Below are 21,685 nucleotides of genomic sequence, written 5' to 3'. Positions count from 1 at the left end.
AAGCGCTGTCGAGAGCGTGCGAAAGCTATCCGGCGGGGCTAACGCCTTCGATTTTAAACATCCATTTCCCGCCGGGAGACCCGAGTGCGTGGACCCGTTGACACTAAAACCACTTGCTGACTCTCGGGACAAGTTGCGCCTGTGGACGGGGGACGCAAAAAAAGAATGCTAACGATAAAGGGACGGCTCGCTGCTCTAAGGTACTGACGGGGGAAGGTCGGATCGGGGCGTCGAAGTCCCGCCAATTTGTCGTCTTTTGAGCTCGAATCAGCGGGAACACGAGCGGAAGGCGCGGTTGTTTAAGAACCGCGAGTCGCCGCCCATACCGCTTTGTGTGCAAATGACTCAATGCATCTCGGGTAAGAGTTTCTCCACAGCGTCGGTGGTCAATTTCGAACTTTCCAAGGACTGACATTCAGTGACTTTTAGAGAATCACGTTGGCAACCCCCCCCCCCAAAAAAACAAAAAACATTTTCCCCAGGATATACGTGTTTCCAAGTCCTCTTGAGGGCAACAGGCAGAACTTCCAAAACACATTTCCAGTATTATGCGATGAAATATGTCATCTAACATGATGAATAAGGCAATTTGACATGGTAAAACATCAAGTTTGTCAAAGTCAAGACCTGAAATTTGCTCAGAATGTCTGCTTAAAAGCAAAATGGCCGACTTCCTGTTCAAGACCTTTTACCTACATGGCGTTACAGCAGACCGGTCCATCCAATTTGGTGTCGATCGGGGAAACTGGCACGGCAAGACAGCAAGACAACGGCAAAAAGTTGGGATGAAATCACTTTATTCTCAGAGTCTGCAGTGATTCCACGTTTTTCGTGTCTTTTTTTTTGGAAGGAAGGTTTCCTGACTAAAATATTCTGTCTTCAGTGGCATGCAAGTGAGGCTAACACGGCGGCGCACAACGGGACACATGGAAAACGCTTCATAGTCGCAGCGTCGCGCGCCACAGAGCATGCATGCGTACATCCAGCAAGGAGGAGGAGGGCGAGAGCACATTGCAGTAGAAAAGACTTAAATATGCACTTCAAATCCACTTGAGACCAAAACAAAAAACAAAGATTCAAAACAGTCACCAGCTACCAAGAGGACAGGAACAAGACCACCTAGAGACAACACAAAAGATTAGCGCGCTAACTTCAGCATTCACAAGTAGACACTACAAACATGACACGTTTACATTCAAGTCACATTGAAGAGTAGTTTTAGTGTCAAGTGGCTTTTTTCTACGAGTTATTGTCATTATGATGATGATTAATGAGGCGAAAAAACAAAAGGCTTTTGTGGAGCGAGCGGCAGTGATCCGTTAGCCGTGGGGAGCGTGACAATTTCAACTAGCGACGCTACGAGGAGAGCGCGGCAGCAGCTCGGTCACTCGTACAAATGGGTTGGGGGGCAGTTACGTAGCTCGGTAGATTTGGGCCGGGGCTGTAAACAACGATTGTGCACAATTTCAAGGCCCTTGGGGATTTCAGCGAGCTTGGCTAATGACGCTCGTAGAAGAAGGCTAGCGAAGGTACTGAGATACGCAGAATTTTTCATCAAACGAAAAACTATTTCGTCCAATACTACGAGCGGCGTTCTTTGGTTTGACTCGATGACGTCGTTTGCGGATGTATGATTTTGGTCACCAATCGGGTGCTAGCGCACTAAATGCGGGCTAGCAGCGGCAGTTTACTAGCAGGGTGAAATTACAGGAACACGCTCGTCATGCTGATAAAAAGGACGCTACTGCAACGCGCCAATTTAACACAATTCTGTCATTTTAGATGACTAAAATGAGCACAAATACGAGACATTCAGGATATTCGGTCGGTGAAACATTTAGCTTTAACGTTTACGATTTGTCACGTACAAGCTGGACTGTTGCTCAGATTGAATGCTAAAATCACAGTCGATTTCTGGAAATGCTTGCGTTGATTTTTTTTGCGCCTAACGGCAGCCTAGCTTTTGGCTAACAACGAGGTAAGTTAGCGGAATGTCTGAAATAGTTGGAATGTTGCAGAAAGACTTTGCGATAAAACAAAAACAAAACAAAAAACATCGGACTTCCGACTTCACGTGCTATGATTTTTTTCCATTTTTCGATGAATAACCGTCTTAAAATGTTCTCTTTTTTTGCGGCTAATAACTTAGCGCTATTGTCTGAAATAGCCGGAATGTCTCGGAAAGATGTTGTGTAGTGACTGAGATAACAAAATAAGTTCACATTTGACAACCCTTCAACGTTTGCTGCATTTATCCCGATTGAACAATAACGTTCTGATGTCAATGACAATGGCGGCTTTAAACAACTCGTGAATGTGCGACGTTACATTTTTATACAAAAACCGACTAACTTGGCGGTATTGCGTGGAAGAGTTTGGAAAGACATCGCGGAATGTACAAAGAAAAACAAAAAGATCACGGCAAACATCTCCACATCCGATGACCCTCTCAATGTGTTTTTGCATTTCCCAAAGAAAAAAAAGAATGTTACGATGCCAACATTGTACCCGTGTCTTGCGTCTTCCAGCAGCAAGCTAACATACGGTAAAAAGGCATCCGAAGACCTTTTTGCAGCATTTTTACGTTTTCCGACATTACGATGCAAACACTCCGGTGAACGTTGAAACAAATTTACAAAAAAATAAATAAATAAATAATTACTTTTTCGGAAAAATATGTAAATAATACATTCTGTTGCTTTTGTGACAAATAATGAGGCTAACTTGGCGTATTGAAAAGAAAAAAAACAAACAACCCTCCAACTTCGCGTGTGCCATTTGTACATTTTGCGACGACTGACATTATGGAGCAAACACTTGGCGCAATTCATGAATGCGTGTCGTTAGAATTTTATAGAAGCAAAAATGGAGGGTCTCGCGACACGCAAACATCAAAACACGCAAAAGCGAAATGTCAATGTTGATAATCAGGACATCTGACAACTCCGGCCGGCGATAAACGACTCAAGAATATGCGATGTTCGCTTTTGGTACCAAACAACGGGGGGGGGGCAAAAACCAAGCTCGTCCGTCACTGCCACGGACGGACGGATGAGAGACAATTCGAATATTCCGCAGTTGCCACCGTATGCTGTTTTTGAAGTGTCATATTTTTTTGCAATCGCAGAACAAAAAGCAAAACGTTGGCGACAACAATCGTTTACTGCTCGGAGACAAACTTTGCGTCATTTTGAGGATTTTCTTTTAAGCCCCCCGCTCACTCTGATGTGGAGCGAGTCAACAATCCAGATTTGAATGGGTTTTTTTTTTGGTTTGTTTTTTTTTAAAGCGGTGGCGACAAACGACCACGTCACGTCACGTCACGTCTCACTGCATGCCATTAATAAAAAAAAAATGTTTAAAAAAAAAAAAAAAAAAAAAAGCACTCCAAAAAAAACAATTAACAAACCAATCAATCACTTTTTTTCTTTTTTTTTTCAGATATTACCGACAACAAAAGAACCAAATATGACTTGGATATTGTCTTCAAAGTTACAAATATGGCTTGTACTCTATCCAGCTGGTTATATGCCATGTAACGAAGGCCGGGCTATTTACAAATCAAAGCAGGCATGACGGGGGGGGGGGGGGGCGATTATGAGGATGACTTTTATTAATAAGTGGCAGACGGGACATCAAATGAGCCATTATCTGACCAAGGTAAGGTCACGCACGCCGCAGCAGTGGAAGAAGAGCCGAGCGCGAAGCGGCGTTACTTCTTGTTGAACATATCCATGAGCGGCGCCGGGATGAACTTCATCACCGTGTCCACGATGCTCTCCTCCTCCTCCTCGTCGCCGCAGCCGGTGGGCACCGCCTTCTTGGGGCGCGTCAGGCTGCCCTCCGAGGCCTGCTCCATGGCGGCCGCCGCCTCCGCCTCCTTCTCCTCCTTCTTCTTGATTCCGTACTGCACGGGGACACCAAGAACAAATTCAAATGCAGCGGCGAATGGGCTCAAATGATGAAACTATTAGGTGTCATAGGCGAAAAAATGGAATTTCGCATCACATCTGCCTCGAGATTGGGGCGTAGGAGTTCAAAGTAGAAACCTCGGATGCGTCAAATCAACGCGGCTGACTTCCTGTTCAATTTCGAGCACTGGTCCTTGCTACAATTTCCCGTCTCCTGTTTTGATCAACATTTCCATCGTCTATTGCTTAACACATTTCAAATACGATGCAAAGACGAATCCAGGATTGAAAAGACATTGGTGAGAAAAACGATGCGAATGATCGAAACAAACTTTGACGCTACGCTCCGCCCCCACGAGTTGGTGTCGGGAAACAAAAAGAAGCAATTTTGCAATATAGCGTCGGCCATCGGTCCGGGAAAGCTGCTTCCGATCAGCGCTTATTTGGGCCAATCCCCTCGTAAAAACCAAGATGTCTGACTTCCTGTTCATTTTTGGGCACGTGCATCCTGTCATGACACGGGCGCCAAATTTCACGTTGCTCATTTTTCAAATTCAGGTGAATGGCCAAATCGATGCGACTGTGAAATGGCCAAGTTCAACCAAAACGGCTGACTTCCCGCTCCATTTCGCGGGACTTCTTTTTACCACACACATATCCACCCAATGTGATGTTGATCGGCAAAACTCGTCTCGAGGACGAAATGTTCACATTTTCAACATGGCAGAAAAACAATCATGAAAAGTTGTTTTGTCGTCTTTTTTTTGGGGGGGGAGCGTTCGCGCATGAATAACGAACGCAGCAGGCCACCGAGGAGCGCGTCGCGCGAGGGGCGGCCCGACGGTTGATCACGAGGCAGAGATGCGGAAAATGAGACCAGCTCTCGTCGCCGCTTCCCCGTAATGGGATTCTGGGGCCAAAATAGATCCTGGAGCGAGACCACCGGCGCGGCCTTTGGCGTGTTTTTACAGACGGGCCGCGGCGTCGTCCGGGGATCGACGGTCCGCGAAAACAGCCCGTCAGCCGTTCTTCGCCATCGTTTGCGCGCGATCCACCGGAGCCCCCCCGAGGCGACCTTGCGCAATCTCACGGCAATACGCTGTATAAAAACGCTTTTCTTCTTGCAATTACAACACTAATAGATGGGCGGACTCACAAATCCCGAGTTCTTTCTGTTTTATGATACGTCCTCCCTGGTTATTTATATTTGATGATGCGTCAACACCGTCGGGAGCTTGTTAGCTTTTTGTTAGTCATCGTCTTCGACAGTATTTGCCAAACCTTTCTTGAGCCGAGGCACATACTGTAGTTTAAATTGGGGGGGGGGGGGGGGGGGGGGCAAACCACGACATCAAAATGTCCCAAATAGTATAAGAATTGACATAAGGATCCGTATACTTTTGATAGGTCGAAATCTGGCTGATTACGTTCTTGCCGCCACTCACCTCGTGGGAGAGTATTTCATCGTTCTGCCTGTGGCGATACGTCGCCGGCATTGACTTTTTGGGGATTCCACACTTATCTTCAATCTTCATGTTCTTTTAGCTCGGCCGTTTCTGATCCCTAAATATATTCCTGCTGGCAAACTTTCCCTAACCCAAAAAAAGAAAAAGTCTCCTAACAAGCAAAGCAGCGGCGGCTTTGAGGACTCTCTCGACGGGTATCGGCTCATCGTGTTTACGCTTGTCGCCGCCCGCCGTCCGTGTCGCTCGGCAACCCTTCAGAGTTATTCAAAGAGCAACAAAAGGCCCGAAGAGACGGCGGCTACGCTCGGGCCGCCCCGAAACGTCCATTTCGCTCGCCTCTTGCAAAACAAAAACGCAACGAGGACCGTGACAAAAAGTCGGCTCCAAAGTCAAATGTTGCCAATGTTCACGTCACTGTTCCACCTCTCGGTGGATTAGTCCTTTCAGCCGCTTTTCTTTTCTTTTTTTTTTCAAGCCGCTTTCACACCGCCGCCACGTCAAATTGCAAATCTGTCTATCTATCTATCTGTCTATCTATCTATCTGTCTATCTATCTATCTGTCTGTCTTTGCGCTTAATCAAAAGAAGACATTTGCAATCATACTGTAGTTTTACTTTGCAAAACAAAGATCCCCATTTTTGTTGCCCGTTTTCCGGGACGTTACTGACTCATCATCAATTTATGGGGGGGGGGGGGGGGGGACATCAGTTTAAGCTGTTACGAAAATACTGACTGTAAATAATAAACTGTAATCCCCACACAAAATCGAATATTTGATAACCCGGTAGAAGAATTTCTAAGCCTCTAACGTAAATATATGTGTTTTTTTTATTTTACAGTTGATTGATTTAAAACAGTAAGCTATCGCCCCCCCCCCCCCCCAAAAAAAATGGAAATGATGACAGCCTGGAAAATGAACCAATCACGTTCAAACTCCTGTTAAATATAGTCAGCGCACACCTGCCGCCTTTTATAGCGCCTGTGATCAAGCCCAAATAAAGTTCAGCTGTTCAAGTGGGCTTTCCCAGCCTTTTGTGTGTGTGCTTTCTAGCGGAAGCCTAAAGGTTTGCGCGCCAACGCTGTCTGCTATTTCGAACTGTTTATAATTCCTCCCGCCTTGTCTTTGTCTCTCGTTATCGAGACGATTGAGCACATTTAAAGGGGGGGATCTCATTTTTTGGACTACCGCCAAAGGTTTGCGAGCACGGACGGACGGGTGTGTAGACTTGTACATCTACCGGACGGAAAGCTCGCTGAGAACGTTCGTGTACCTTATCCCTGATGCCCTGTCGGATGTTTTCCCTCTCCGCCTCCATTCTGGCGTACTTGGCCTTCCTCTCCTCCTCTTGTTGCCTCAGCGCCTCTTGCCTCTCCTCCTCCTTCTTCTGGGCGTCGGGGTCTTTCTCCTCCTCGCCGCCCAGCATCTTGCCCATGTCCTTGGTGGCCCCTGGAGGAACAAAATTCACGATTTCAAATGATGAATATGAACCCTCGAGCCTCGTTCCATTTTAGCGCGGTTGTTCGTGGCCGTTCTTCGTGCAGGTTCGGAGATAAAAAAAAAAAGAAGAAAGAAAAGTCTTTCGTTTTGGCCAAACGAGTCCACGATAGAGCCCAAGACAAAAATCGCCGTTGCATTTGCATTCACGCAGCCTTAAACGTTGAGCCAAAAGCGGCGGTTAAGCGTCCTTAAAGTCCAAGACCAAAAAGGCGCCACTTGAAACCAAAGCTCAAGTGGCCGACAGGAGAGGCGAGCGGCCGGGATGAAAGCGGCGGCGCTAAATTATGACTCGCCTTTGTGCCTCCCGGAGGGCATTAGCATCTCCTCATGCTAAGCGTCCACTCCGACCTCGGGTCGGGACCCGACCACAAAGAGGCTGAAAGCCCACGTTAATTGGGACGCTCGCTTCTCCCTTCTTGCTTCACCGCAGTGACACCCCACGTGAATTCAATATATTGTGGATATGATATGATATGATATTATATATGCGCACGCCGCGATTCCAGCTTGAATAAAAGACAATCCAATTGAAAATTGCACCCGGCAGAAGCAAATCCCATCGCAGGGACCGCCTGTGGACCTTCTTCCCCGCACTAATCCAGATGGTCAGCCCGTGTGTCCTCGCATGTGCGCGCTGTCACTGCGGCTCCACGTTTCCAGTCCGCCGCTTCCACCGCGGCAACTCGCCAACCTTCCTTCCGCCTGCGCTTTCAAAGCACCGGAAACAAATTGATTTGAACCAGAAGCCAACCTCGCCGTCTCACGGGAGGAAATTTACAACAAAAAAACGAAATCCAAAAATAAGCCAGGCAGGTCCCTCATTCCGCCTCTCAAGGAAATCCCGGACGCGGCCATCCGCTCGAGGCGGGAAAATCGACGAGACGGCGGCGACCCGGAGGTTCCCGGCTGCCGTTTGGAACGGCGAGGCGTCGACAAGCCGGTTCAAGCGCCCGCCCGTCGTCGTACAGCCGAGGTGACGGCTAATTAATGAACTCCGACCACGTGCGGCGTCGGCCGGGGCCTCGAATTTGCTACGTCAACCCAAAATGGGTGACTTCCTGTCAAATTTGGGGCACAGGTCCTTCCTTCCATCTGTCCATCTCCACTGGAATCCATATTGAGAGTTGCGAAACTGGTGGCAGGGGGTGATTATTATTATTATTATTATTATTAACACATTCTCAGCCATCCAGGTAGGTCATGCTAACGCGTAAAGGTTGAATCAGTAACAGTCTGACAAGTCGAATTGGGAAGGCCGCTTCGACCTTGAATTTTGAAACCCGCGTAACGCGTTCCGGAGAAATGGATGTTTTTGTGTCGAGAAAAAAAAAAAGGCCTTTTTGGGGGAATGTCTGCGTGCGATATCGCGTATAGAAAATCTGGTCCAAAATAAAACCGTCTTCAAATGACAGTTGGGCGAAAATCCATTTGCAAATCTGCTTTGATTTGTAAATGGCGAAGCGTCTTCAGCCAACAAGACGTCCAGTTGCCTTCATTCAATCTTTTTTTTTTTTTTTTACTTTTCAGGGAGTGCTTACTCAGCAGTGAGTTTTGTTCGGGAACCGTAAATGACACACATTATCGCGGGCATACACACACGTCGCCATTAAAAAAATCGAATCGATCCAAATAGTAATAGTAGCTTCAAAGTTTAGTGAGCGTCACCCATCTGTGTAGTCCATCTGCTTCCGATTGGAGCTTATTTGGGAGAATTCCATAGCAGGACTTGAAGTGGATTTCCAAAATGGCCGACTTCCTGTTGGGCGAGGGTCCTCGAGACGATTTTTGTGCGCCCAGTTGCGGACAAGTCCGCCGGCCAAATCCACGTGGATCGTTTAGTTTAAAAAGGGAAGCAGGAGTCCCCAATATAAAGCCACACAAGCATTTTATGCAAATATCACACAGGACAAACAAAGCTTTGGAGAATTTGGGCTTGTATTCGTACAGATTGGTTTTTTTCCCCCCCGAAGGCAAATTGTTCTTGTCGTACCGGATATGATCGCATGCAGGTGTGCGTCATATTTTTGGCTTTCATCACGGCCCGAAGAGGCTCTGCTGCTTCCTGCGTCGCTCCAGGCCAAAACTCAAATTTTGGGGTCGAACGTCGCCGCTTTTTTTTTTTGGGGCAGCGATAATAATAATAACAATCAATCTCACTAACTTTTCATCTGCGGATTTTCGGAGTCTGAAAGAAGAACGTCCACCTCACATTTCAGCGGGCAGCTCCAATCCCGCCACGGTGACATTTTCTCTCATCAACTAATTAGCGCCGCCGATCACTGCGAAATGTCATTTCGTGGCAGCGTGGGCTCGGAAATTCCTGCAGCACAACGGGAAGGGGGCATTTCTGCCTGTATGCTAATCTACAATCGCACAAAAACAGGGTGGTGTTAAATATAAGTATGTTTGGTTTTTTCCCCCCCCACGCACCAATTAGTGGCCAACTCCCTCGACAACTCGAGACAAATGAACGTGCCTCCCTCAAATAGAAACAAATACTTAAACACTGACCAAAACAGCAGCACCTACTCAATTTCTAGAGAGATTCTACCACGATAGCTACGTACACGCAAAGAAAGGGGCGTTAAATGTAACAACGTGCTATTTTCATGCCCCCATTTCGTCCACTCAAGACAAATACATTCCTCCCTTTTCCCAGCAGGAATTAAAAAAAAAACAAAATAAACAAAACATGGACTAAGTGTAACGACGCCCTTGTTCACACAACTGCTGAGCCCATTTGAACAGTTGCTAAGCAAAACAGCAGCACCTATAGAGGCACGTTCTACTGAGACAATGATACTTGTACTCACTGACTTCTATGCAGGCAAAGTGTTGTTAGTGGAAATGCCGAAATGCGTCATCCGCTCAACTCAAATAAACGCCGAGCTTAAACGTAGGCCGCCCTTTTCCAAATACAAAAACACTAAAGCAAATTTGGGATTTCTCTAAAGCTTTGTTGGCTAGAAATTGCAATTATCTAAATTCGTAGTTCAAATAACTGCACTATTGCTAACCCAAACAGCAGCACCTACAAGACACAATCACATCACACAGATCTTACCGGTAAGAACAAAATGATGGGAAGTGTAATTCTCTCGTGAATCAAGGGTCAACCGCTCAGCCCATTTCAAGTGGGCTGCTGCTTTCATCAAAGCAGCAGCACCTACGCAGGCCCATGCGAAGTATGAAATCCTAAATGTCCACAGAGGGCGCCCTCGCACTGGAGCCGAGTCACCGAATCATTCGGAGCCAGGCGACGCCGTCTTCTTTCGTATTTCAAGTGCCGTCGAGAGCGTCTCTCTCTGCCGAAGCCGAAGCCGCGCTCTGCTAATCTCGACGTCGGCGGCTAATTAGCTTGTGCGGGCTGCGACAAAGCTGCTGCGCGGCGCCGCGGGGAAGGACGCCCCTCCCCGAAGACTCCCCTCGAAGCAGCCGACGAGGGAATCTGGGAAGCGGGGACGTGGTACACGCTCCCCAAAAACTACTTTGAGCACTTTGGTCATTCGGCTTCCATCAGCATCATTCGTTCTATGGAACGCTGTATAGAGATCATCCCTGCAAGCAATACTTCACAAACTGGGGCTCCACGACACGGAGCTTGGGAGTGCGCAAAATCATTTCCAATAAAGCACGTGGTATCGTTTCACAGCGCATAGCTACGTAGCTAGTAGCTTCGGGGACCGGCGAGCCAATAAAACGAAACGTAGCGGAGCAATTATTCCGCCACACTTTTGTTTCATCTGCTACTCGGGAAAGCCCGTCTCCAATTGGCCGACAAGTTTGAGTTGAACATGTCAGCCAATAAGGTCGATCGAGGCCTTTTTTGCTCTTTCGGGACAAGCTCACGGTGGCGGAATGATAAGTGGGGGGGGGGGGGGGGGGGGGATTCCCAAAGGATTCTGGGATTGTCTGATCGATTTCTTCCATGTGGCAACAGTCCGAGAACAAGGTTGTTGCTACCTTGCATAGACGGTATTGGGGGGTTGCCATGACAACCACAGAACGTCGCAACGGAAAATCCGGGGCTCGTCCTTGAATGCCCACCACAATCAAGAACCAAAACAAGACCGGCAACGACGTCAAACAGGAAGTCAACTTGGACTGTGACGACGCTCGGAAATGAAATCGCAATCCCCGCGACAAAGGCGCAATATTGTATTCTCTATTTTGTACATTTTGAAGGCTGGGGTGAATGAACACAAACATCCGATTTCAATCGATTTCGCCTGTGGGAAAAAGCGAAAGAAACTTTTTCTGTTGTTTTTGTTTTGCTTTTTCTCGTTCCATTTTTTCTCCCCATCAGCATTCACTCACATCAACTGACGCAGAAATACTAATTCCAGATAATATAAGTGGCTTCCTCTTGGAAAAACATGCACGTCCACACGATCCTTAATAAATCAACATATTTAATGTTCAACAATTTAGCCGTCCGACCGCAAGGCTCGACTGGTCTCTGCTTTTGTCGATAGGTAAGCGCCTCCGGTTTTCGGTCTTATTCGCGTGGCCGGGAAGCACACACACCTCAGGTCAAAGGTTCCCTCCAACATGTCGATAAAGAACCGCTTTGGCGACGCGTAAACGGCCGCCACGGCTTTGGCGATGTTCGGACGGACGTCTTCCTTGTCTGACGGAAAACAAAGCGGAAACGATGGAAACGCTCACGTTGTCCGTTTCCTTGCAGAACTTGAAGTCACTCGTTGCTTTTTTGCTTTTTCTTCCCCCAAATCAATTGTTGCTGGAGGGGTCCTAAAACCAAAGCCCAAGACCCAACCGCTAAGGTGGCTCCTCTCTGACTGCAGCCATGTTGTGAGTGGAAGCAGCGCATGTCAGCAGGGACACGCTTTGAACTACGGGAGCGATCGATTCATGATCGTGAGTATTATTAAATCGATGAAACGCCAGCCCGACTGGATACTCGACTCGTTTTTCGGGCGTGTCTATTTCTGTTGCAGTCGATCCCGATACGGTTTGATTGGCTTCTTCCGCACCGAGCGGCTTGCTTTGTCGCAATGCTTCGAGCTTCAAACGGTCCCCAAAGACGGAGAGAGAAGTCCCCGCTTTTTCGGCGTGGCGATACGGCCGGCGTGAAACGAGCGCCGGAGCGAGCGGCTTCGAATGGACTTTGGGTGGTCAACTGGGGACCGGTTCGATCCCGAAGCGGGAGACCGCTTCCTCGGCTTAGCGGGAAGAAGGGCGGATGGTCACGGACGGCCGCCTCGCTCGCCGGGATTAGACTTTACATAACGGAGTGAGGATGTACGGGCGCGCGCGTGTGCCTGACGCGGCCAAATAAGAACAAAACGCACGACTCTTCGTCGGCAGCCGTGTTGCTGTGCTGCGTCTGCGTGCGTCGCGTGCGTGCGAGCGAGCGAGGTTTCCCGGGTTAGCGACCACGAGGACGACGGACTGATGAAGACTCAAAAGGCTCCGTCTGGAGTACGACGTCAGGACTCCCGCTAGGGAGGAGCCTCAATCAGAAGCAGTTATGCCAGGTAGACGGGCGATGCGGAAAAGACTTGAGCCTAGCCCATAAAACGTGGGCGGAGCCTCGGGACATTCGCCGTGCGGAATGCGGAAGTCCAAATGGCGACCTTTCCAGGGCTTTGACTTTAGCACTTTACTTTGAACTTTTCCACTTGCGCCCCGACGTCGTATTTCGAGGAAGTAGGCGGAGCCGTCGACGATTCTACATGCAAAGTCTAAATCCGCAACCTTGCCACGAAGGAAATTCAGCCCAACGAGCCCCCGTCGGAAGCGGGTCGACCTCGAAATCCACTCGATTTCCGCCGATGCGCAGGAGCGGTGGACAATTTGCCACGCCGGTCGACATTTCGGCTCTCGGACCAGGATTCGCACTCGAGCCAAGTCAGATCGGAAGCGGCTGAGCCTAAAACTCAATTGTGACGGATTTTAGCCGACGTCGTTGGACAACACGGGAGTTGAAATTTCAGCGCTTTCACCAGGTATGAATGCGACGGATTTGGGCCTTTGTCCAAATGTTTATATGCAAGCCGCTGGCATTTTCAGCTTCAAAATGAAGCTGGGATCATAACTAATAAGTCAGGCAGGACGAACGAAGCTGCGGAGTCGCGTCCCAAACGTTCCCGTTTGGCCAACTTCTTCAAAGTCACACAGAGGTCGCGGCTGCGATTGGACTCCCACGCTGGCTTTTTGCGAGCGTCAGACCTCGATAAGATGGAGGGAGGGGGGAAGAAATCCAAATCCAAATCAAATCGGCTCGGAGTCCCTTAGCGTGTGTGTCACACTGAGCTGGCTGCGCCGGAAGCTTTTTGGAACTTGCGCTTCCTCGCCGCCGCCAGCTAACGGCTAACAAGTCTTCAGATGGAGACAGAAACAGGTCGCTGTGCTAATGAGGAACTGTTTTTTTTATGGGTTATTTGATTTGTTCTGGGGTGGGGCTGGAGTTGACTTGTGCCAAAGTCTTCCAGTCTTCGAATGCACCTATTTATTGATTGATTTTTTGGGGGGGATCTGTGGATCGCTTGTCGTCGTAGTTTATTTGGCGACGTCGTCCCAAATGTTGTGACCCAAATGAACCTGAGGCGACGATCAGCGCTTGTCTCGTACATCCCCAAAACATTGAACTTCAAACGTTACACTTCATGAACAAATTCATTTCCATTTGAATGATTTCTTATGGGAAATTATCTCAATTTCAGATTGCATTGGGCGGCGTGGGGGCTTACATCACATATTGTGCAATCAAATAAACAAAGGCATATTTTATACCGGCACAGGGAGAAGGAATCCAAGGATATTTTTCGTTCAGAGAACATTGAGGTCATGAAAACGTGGCCTGACCCCAAAATATAAGCGCCGCGGATCTCAGGGGCGCGAGAAGCCGGCATCGCTCTGCCGTTTGCCACCGGTATCGCGACGACACACGCGCTCGCACGGGCTGCATTTCTCACCACGGAGGTCGCATCAAGGACGCACACCAACACACTCAAGCAGCGAACGCGGGCCTTCCCGAGCCACGCGGCAAATGAACGGCAACGGGGAGGAAGCGTCCGTCACAGTTGGCAACGCGAAACCCGTGTCGGCGCATGAATTGAATACACGCCACGCCATTGGACCGACTGATTTTTACAACCGTGACTCGGCGGCTGCGTGAGCCCAGACAAAAGAAAAAAGTCATTTCTTTTCAAATTGTGAGAATAAAGTCCTATTTTCTCGGGAAAAGTGTAATGTGATTAAAGTTGTATTTTTCAAGACAAAACATTTTGGGAGAAAAAGGCAAGTAATGTTAGCTTATCATTGAAGTCACATTTGCTTGAGAAAAAAAAAAAAAAACAATTTGAAGTGAATTACATTGTATTGTGGAGGGGTAGAATGAAGTTGTTCATTTTGAGAGAACAAATGTGGCAAGCATGCAAGGGTTGCTCTTTTTTTTTTAGGGGGCCAAAAATGCACATTATCTTGACATTGAAGTCTTTGCTTTTTCAGGAGAAAATATTCCATTTGTATTTTTTGATAGAAAAGTCGTAATCTGACGAGGATGAAGTCGGATGTTTCAAAGGGGGGGGGTAATTTTATGAGATCATCTTTAATTTCAAAAAGAGAGAAAGAATCTTTTGAGTGAAGTCGTATTCTTTGACTGGTCTTTCTTCTTCAGAGGCCACCAAGTGATGATGGCAGAAGAATAAAATGGGCGAAGATCCGTCGGTTTACGCCGTAGCGCGATGGCGTCAAAGCCAAAATCCCAGCAGGGCTTCAGTGTTGTGGGATGCGCGGCTCAGCATTATGAGCGCCCGCTAGCCAGCGCAAACACGCCAGGAGCCGGAAAAACCCGCAGGTTGGCGAGCGCGAGATATACGAGATATGTACCGCAACGCAATGGCGGACCCCGGTCTTCATTTTGGTCCGTTTGGTCTCGGAACTTGCATTTGCTGGCGTTGCGCTGGAAACCGCCCGATCCGAGCCTTTCGGGAGTCGGCTCGGACGCGCCCGTTCGATCCAAAAGTGCAATTATAGCAATCGAGAGGAGACTTTGGGAACTTTGGGAACTTTTCCAAGATAAAAACTAATGAATGTGGACCATCGGGCCGTACGTTAATGTGTGCGGTGTCTCTTTAAATGGCTGGCTCGGCTCCAAAGCTGGGAAATACCGCCGCGAACCGGAAAGGTGCCTGCCGCCAACAATGACAAAAAAGAGACGGACGGACACAAGGCAATCGCCATTCAAAAACTACTGGAGGCAATACATGATAGATATTGAAAAAATATAGACTTTTTTTAGGGGTCATAAGTCTTTTTCCCAAAAAACCGTATAAGCCCGTTTTGAAATATTGCAGAATTAGGACGACTGCTCATAGCGAGCGAAGAAACGAGCGGTCGCCACCTTTGCCCCCGAAAATGATCCCGAAAAGGCGAAGCTAGCCGCGCGCTTAGCTTCTCTCGTCGCATTATGTTCACGCTTTGATCCCTAACACCCAAATATGCACGCACGCACACGCACACACATGCACCCCCCCCCCCCGCAGTTATGCCTTTGACTCCAATTTCCCCGGCAGCCTCTCTATGCTATGCTAATGCCGGCGGCTCCCATTCAATCCGTCTCTGGAGAGGCTCGGCCGGCGAATTAGCTCGGCGGAAGCGTTGCTTCCCGCCACACGTAATCCCCCCGGGCTTCGCCGCCGCCCTCCTGCCCCCGCCCCCCCCCCCCCCCCCCCCCCCCCCACCCCCGCGATTAAATGCGATTTCAATGATAGCCGAGGACAGCTTAGCCTGCGACCTTGCGTTTACGTATTTACATTTGATGGCCAGGCTCTCATAGCGTAGAAATGTCCAAAAAAAAAAGATGGAGATTTGTGGAAGTAATACGCTGCATCTCGGAATTGTTTTCTCTGGAAAAACAAAACGTTGTCATTTTACAAGAATAAAGTCCTATTTTCCCCATTGAGAAAAATGGTGAAATTGATTCAATTAAAATCCGATTTAGTCAGGACATTTTTCTGGGAATTTTCTGAACTTTATGAGATGAACTCTAATTTTATCGGGACATTTTAAAATATAATAATAATAATAATACATTAATTTAAGGAAGAAAATGTGGAAAAAGGGGAAGAAAAGTTGTAATCTTATGACAGAGTAGTACTGGGAGTCCTGGGAAAATAGGCATATTTGAAGGGTATTTTTTTTTTCTCCCCCTGAAAAGAATTTTTCAGGAATAAAGTCATAGCAAAAAAAAATGCAACATCAAAGTTGTATTTTTAGAGATTTTTGGGAGGGTAATCTTACGAGAATACAGTCATTTTTTGGGTTTGTTTTGGGGGGGTGCTGCAATATAAGAGATTAAAGTCAGACTTGTCGGAGGAAAATGTCTTAATTTTATGAGATAGAAATCAAGTTTTGGTGGTAAAACGTCACAATTTTACGAGAGTAAAATCTCACATAACCAGGGGGGGAAAAAGCCACGTTTTATAAAAAGATATTCCTTTTTTTGGAGGAAATACAAGTTAGAATTTCAACATTTCTAAGAATAAATTAACATTTTTGAGAAACAAAAAGAGATACATTTTTCAGGGAAAACGTTGGAATTTTACAACCAAACCCAAAAAAAAGTCATCATCTTCAAAAGTCATATTGGCAATTTTGTTTTCCAGAAGAAAGTTGTATTTGAAGTCATGCCATGTTGAGTACATTCATATTACAAGAGTTGTAATCCTAAAGAATTCCATTTTTCCTTTATTTTTTAGAGGACAAATGTTGTAATCTTAATCGTCATATTTGTTCCTAATAAGAAAGTAAAGTTTGAAAAAAAAATGGAATCTTGTGAAGGAAAATGTGCATTTTTGAGATGAACGACTGAACGACTCATTTTATGAGCGCGTGATAGCGAGCGCTGTTCTCGGCAGCTCATGGTTTGACCCGCTCACGTTGCTACGGTAACCAGCAAAGGGTTCCCATTTTGTGGGCGTACCTAATGCGAAACAAGTCGTAGAAAGCCGACAAATATTTACACGGCGGCGTCCTTGCAATAAAAAGGGGCGATGCAAGCAGAGCCGCCGTGATTGATTCCGCCTCGGAAGCGGCTTGACACTTATTAGGAGGAATAACTCTTTTTTGAACGATGTCACGGCGCGTCATAAAACCGCGCTCGTTGTCATTATCAAACACGCAGCGTTGATTCTTGGCTTTGTGTGTGCGCGCGCGCGCGCGGGAACTTGATCAGCGTCCTCCGCCCGTCCGCCGTGAACTCCGACCTCTCCGCTTTGTCGGCGGCCTCTTCCCGGGCGACGGGCCGTTCATTTGCATGGCTTTTCTTTGCGTTTTGACATTCTTGCTGGTGATTCGTCACCTTTGACACCTTCTCAGATTTGTTGACACGAATCGTTTTCCGCGCAACATCAAATGATTGGTGCTGTTTTTTCCCCCAGCATTCTGTGTATATCGTATTCCGTCATGTTTAGCTGTCATGGCACGACTGATAGTGTTATCCCGCTATTTATTGTATTATATATTACACGGTTCGTGTTTTTGGCTACATAAAGTGTACAAGCCTTCCGACTGCTTTTCTTTGGAAGACATTTTCACATTGGCTTCTCCTGCGTGCAGAGCGTCAGTGGGCGTACTCAGCAACAACTTTTTTTTAAATTTTTTGGGGAAATGGCACTTTCCAGGCATTGTGTCATAAATAAGTGCCCATCGACCCTGGCTAAACTTAGCTCCGCCCCCAAACGAGTTGCATCGGTTCGACGTACCACCTTGGCCTCCTTTACTATTTACGTCTGTTCCGGGCTATGCGGCGGATGCGGAAGACGGGAATGGAGGCACGTCCCGATACGCTTCCGACACGATTCTGGCAGATGCCCACATTGATCTGATACCATATCGACTGCTCGTAGCTGACATTTTAGGCCCATCCCCGATAAAACACGATACTCGTTTCAAATATCGAATATCGGATCGGGACGGCCCGACGGGAGTAAGAGATATTTCTGTATTAGCGCAGCTGAGGCCTTTCCGCTCGTTCCGTTGGCGTCGTACCAAGAAGAAAGCCCACTCGCGCTTTTCTAACACATCACATGATCACGCCTACAGCTGCCCGCTTACTTCGTCCAGCTCTCGCTGCTCAGAGCGTTGCGTTCGGGGGCCCACACACACGGTGTTCACACCGACGCAGCCGAGACACGGCGCGTGTGCGTGTTGCGAGCGAAACGCCCGGACGTGAACGGTTGCGACAAGTCGGAAGATGAAGGCGGGTGACCCCCGCCCCCGAGGTTTTTAGCAGGCTAACTCGGAGCTGCGAGGTGTCGCTCAACCGATGTCGCTTTGGATGAAGTTCAAACAAAGACGTACAGACGCTCGCGTCCGCGTTCCTTTTTTCTTCCCCCCCCACCGACTCACACAAGAAACTGATTCTAATCAACACTTCTCAGCTCAATGAGCATGACGCTGTCACTGAATCGTAAACGAGCCTTGTTCTTGTTCGCAATCGCGTCACGACTTCACACGTTCGGACGACAACTGACTACAGATTTGCTGCTGCAAATAAAAGTTCCTTTTGGTTTGGTGAACGATGGGTCCGCGTATCGGTAGGTTACTTGGATGGCTACGTATGGCCATATGGACGGGTGGGATGATGATGATGATGGGTAAGTTGAATGGATGCTTTTCAGGACGGACGGATGTTTGAGTAGGCGGCATGGACCGACGGTTGGATGGTGGGTGGACGGCTTGATGGCAAGCTAGGTTAGTAGGGTGTGTGGTATGTATTTATCACATGGATGGATGCTAGATTGACAGGTTAGTTATTTGGCTGGATGGATGGAGGGAGGGATGGTTTAGTTTAATGGCTTGATTGGATCATGATGAATGGTTGGATGACTGGTGGCTTAGTCAGTCGCAAGTATTTAGGGATATATGAATGGATAGTTGGATGGTTAGGTTAGTAAATTGGACGATACGTTAGCAGACGGGCAGGTTAGGTTGATGATGGATGGATGGATGGATGGCTCAGTCGTATGCATTTGGTAATGTAAGAATGATGAATCAATGAACCTATGGATGGATGGATGGGTAAATGAGCCGGACACAGTACAGGATATGGATACGCCAGTTGTATGCATCGAGGGACACGAATGGATGGTTAGGTCGGTATGTCGGAGATTCGCGCATTGGACGGCCGGACGGACGCAAAGGTTAGCGGAACGCATTCATTGATGGATGAGTTGGCCAGATGATGTTAGCTATATATGTATTTCTGGCTGTGCCGTTTGATTGATGGCTGGTAATATGAAGCCAAAGCATATCGAAGCTTTGGCAAAGTCAATGCTTTACGACAGCCAATAGCGCTTCGGGATTGAAGAGCGCCGTCTTGTGACTCCACGCGTTTTACAGTCGGTGTGTTAAGCAGCCGGCGCGTCTCCGTTAGACGAGCGCCGATAAAGATTCCTCCTCTCGGCTTCGTCTCGTCCAACAAAAAAAGCGCCACCGATGTCCGGAGTGCGCGGCGGCCATGATAACGAATCTGGCCGCGCTTGCTCGTAATCAGCGTGAAGACAGAATGAGCGCTTCGGTCTCTCTGGCTGCCAGCGATGCCATCCTTTCCACAGCACACGGCCAAAAGTGCGGATTATTTCCACTCGTACGCTTTATTTCGACTGTGATTCTGATTAATAGCTGACAGGAGGAGCGATCGTATTGATTGCGCGACATGACGACGTTGCACGCCCGTTCATGATTGGAGTGTGCGGCGGGCTTTGACTTTTGGGATTCTTTGCACTCGTACTCTTCGTTACGATTGCGCAAGGACGCAATTACCATGAAGAAATGGGAGGCGGAGGGATCGTCGCGCTTGATGAGCGATTGTATTGATGATCCGACACGTCTGTGCTGCACGACCATAAACATATGTGACAGAGTGTACCGTGGGCTTTCACCATTAACATCATTTTTAGTTCTTGTATGATTTTATTGTTTTGTGCTCCGTGCCGGTTGTCATGTACAGACGTTATTAAAGCAGAGTTCCCCATGTCGTCACGTCAGCCCTTTTACAGCATGTAAGACCCACAGAATATTGTGTTGTGCCATAATAAAAGCATTGAATCTAGCAAAAGAAAGACCAGACTTTCTTTCACCATCTTTAATAATCAGCAGTTTTAAGGTGAAAACTAAGAATTGATTTATAGATGTATAACTAAGAAATGTGCCGTGAGAGACGGTGACTCACAGCGTGGCTCGAGTTGAACGTCGGTGGCTTTTTTTACATGGTGTCAAACTACATGCTGTGTTCGAGTGCGAAGTACCGAAACGTGTCCGACTTCCAGCATTAGCATCTAGCACTAGCAATGTTAGCATTTCTCTACCTCCTTCTACTCAAAAGCTGTGCTGATCTCAAATTCAAAGCAATGCAACGCCGCCATCTACAGGGATCTGTTTGTCATTACAGTGGTTTACAAACCTGAATTTCGCAGACAAGCTGGCGGAGACCCTTTTCCACGAGCGCCCGTCGAAAAAAGTACTTGACGAATATATTCGTCGGTGGCAGAAACCCATTGGATTCTAATTGACGAGTATAAACGTCCATGGCAGTGAATGAGTTGATTTTACGACACGACGACATTGCACACCCATGCTTGAGCAGGCGCACTTTGGGCTTTGACTTTGCCAATTAATTGAAGTCATTCTAGTTATTAATTGGACCACGGAACCTCTGGACTGATTGAAGTGTTTTTAATTTGAGCCTTTGCTCCTTCCGGATAGAAAGAAAGTGTGGCGGTTTTCTGGTGGTTGTCAGTCATCGAGTAATTCACATTCGCAATCAGAAGTTCATCAAACAGAATGTTGGATGCGAAATAGAGCTTGGGATTCATCACCTTTGGAAAAAAAAATATATATATATATATATAATATATATATATATATATATATATAATAATATATATATATATATTATTATTATTTCTTCCTTCCTTCCTCTTGGTGGCTTTAATGTGCTCGGGCTCATTGCACATTCCGTCTGATGTGCTGATGAGATGTTCCGGGCATTGTTGAGGTGTTTGCACAAGTGAGAAGGACGCTTTTATTTGAATGCTCACGCTAGTCCGCAGCTAATTTGCCACAGACGCATTTAGCCGTGCCACCCACTCCCCCGCCCAAAACGGAGGCGCTTGCCATTCGCTTCACATCTGCAAGCTAATTAGAGCTCCATTGTGTCAGTTGGCATCATTTCTGTGTCCGGGTCACTCTCAGTTGCAGAGCCTGGCACCTGGCGAAGGACACGACGCGCTCCGCTCTCTAAGCCGGCCGGCCGGCTGCAATTGCGCTTTAGGTTTTGTTTGTGGCGAACGCACACACCGGAACCAATAGAGTGCCCGGGAAGCTAACAGTGAAGGAAATGTGGAGTTTCCCCACTTTGCAAGAGACTTTCTTGGAAGACTCCTACAAGAGAGACTCCTGTTGGTGGGAATTGGGGCTCTTCACACAGTGGAGCGCAGTGGTCAATTAATGAATTGTTGAGCCTTCTATTGACCGTGTGGAATTGATTGTGGATTAGTTCCAAGAAAACAGGCCTTCCCACATGGTTCCCACACAGTTGAAATCTTGCAGCGGACCGCTTCGGTCTCAATAAGACGAAGAACTGAGTCCGTTTAGTTCCTTTGCGTGATGTGCTAATTCGCGGGGCGTTATTCGGGAAGCCAAACCCCCGTTTATCGCAGGAGATATGTTCCAGACCCACCCGGGATATGGAAAAAAAAAAGAGACACTGTCAAACTTAGTTGATAGTTTTACCCCTTCAACGTGCTCTAAACACAATTCAACTTATTAAAAGCGTTTT

The 21,685-nt window shown here is 47.5% G+C and overlaps 1 protein-coding gene across 1 annotated transcript in view; it reads right to left on the bottom strand.

The window, feature by feature from the left end:
- Nucleotides 1–780: 780 nt before the first annotated feature.
- The window catches only part of LOC133484671 (complexin-2-like), a 33,822-nt gene continuing 12,917 nt past the window's right edge, over nt 781–21,685 (bottom strand). Inside the window, exons 3-4 of the mRNA XM_061787609.1 lie at nt 6,650–6,825; nt 781–3,907 (exon numbers count right to left, since the gene is read on the bottom strand). Coding sequence (XP_061643593.1) covers nt 3,713–3,907; nt 6,650–6,825 — 371 coding nt within the window. The 3' untranslated portion in view covers nt 781–3,712. The remainder of the gene's footprint in view (nt 3,908–6,649; nt 6,826–21,685) is intronic.

This window comes from Phyllopteryx taeniolatus, chromosome 10, assembly GCF_024500385.1.
Source record: "Phyllopteryx taeniolatus isolate TA_2022b chromosome 10, UOR_Ptae_1.2, whole genome shotgun sequence".
NCBI lineage: Eukaryota > Metazoa > Chordata > Actinopteri > Syngnathiformes > Syngnathidae > Phyllopteryx > Phyllopteryx taeniolatus.
The sequence above is the reverse complement of the archived record's forward strand: the minus strand, read 5'-3'. Positions and strand labels throughout refer to the sequence as shown.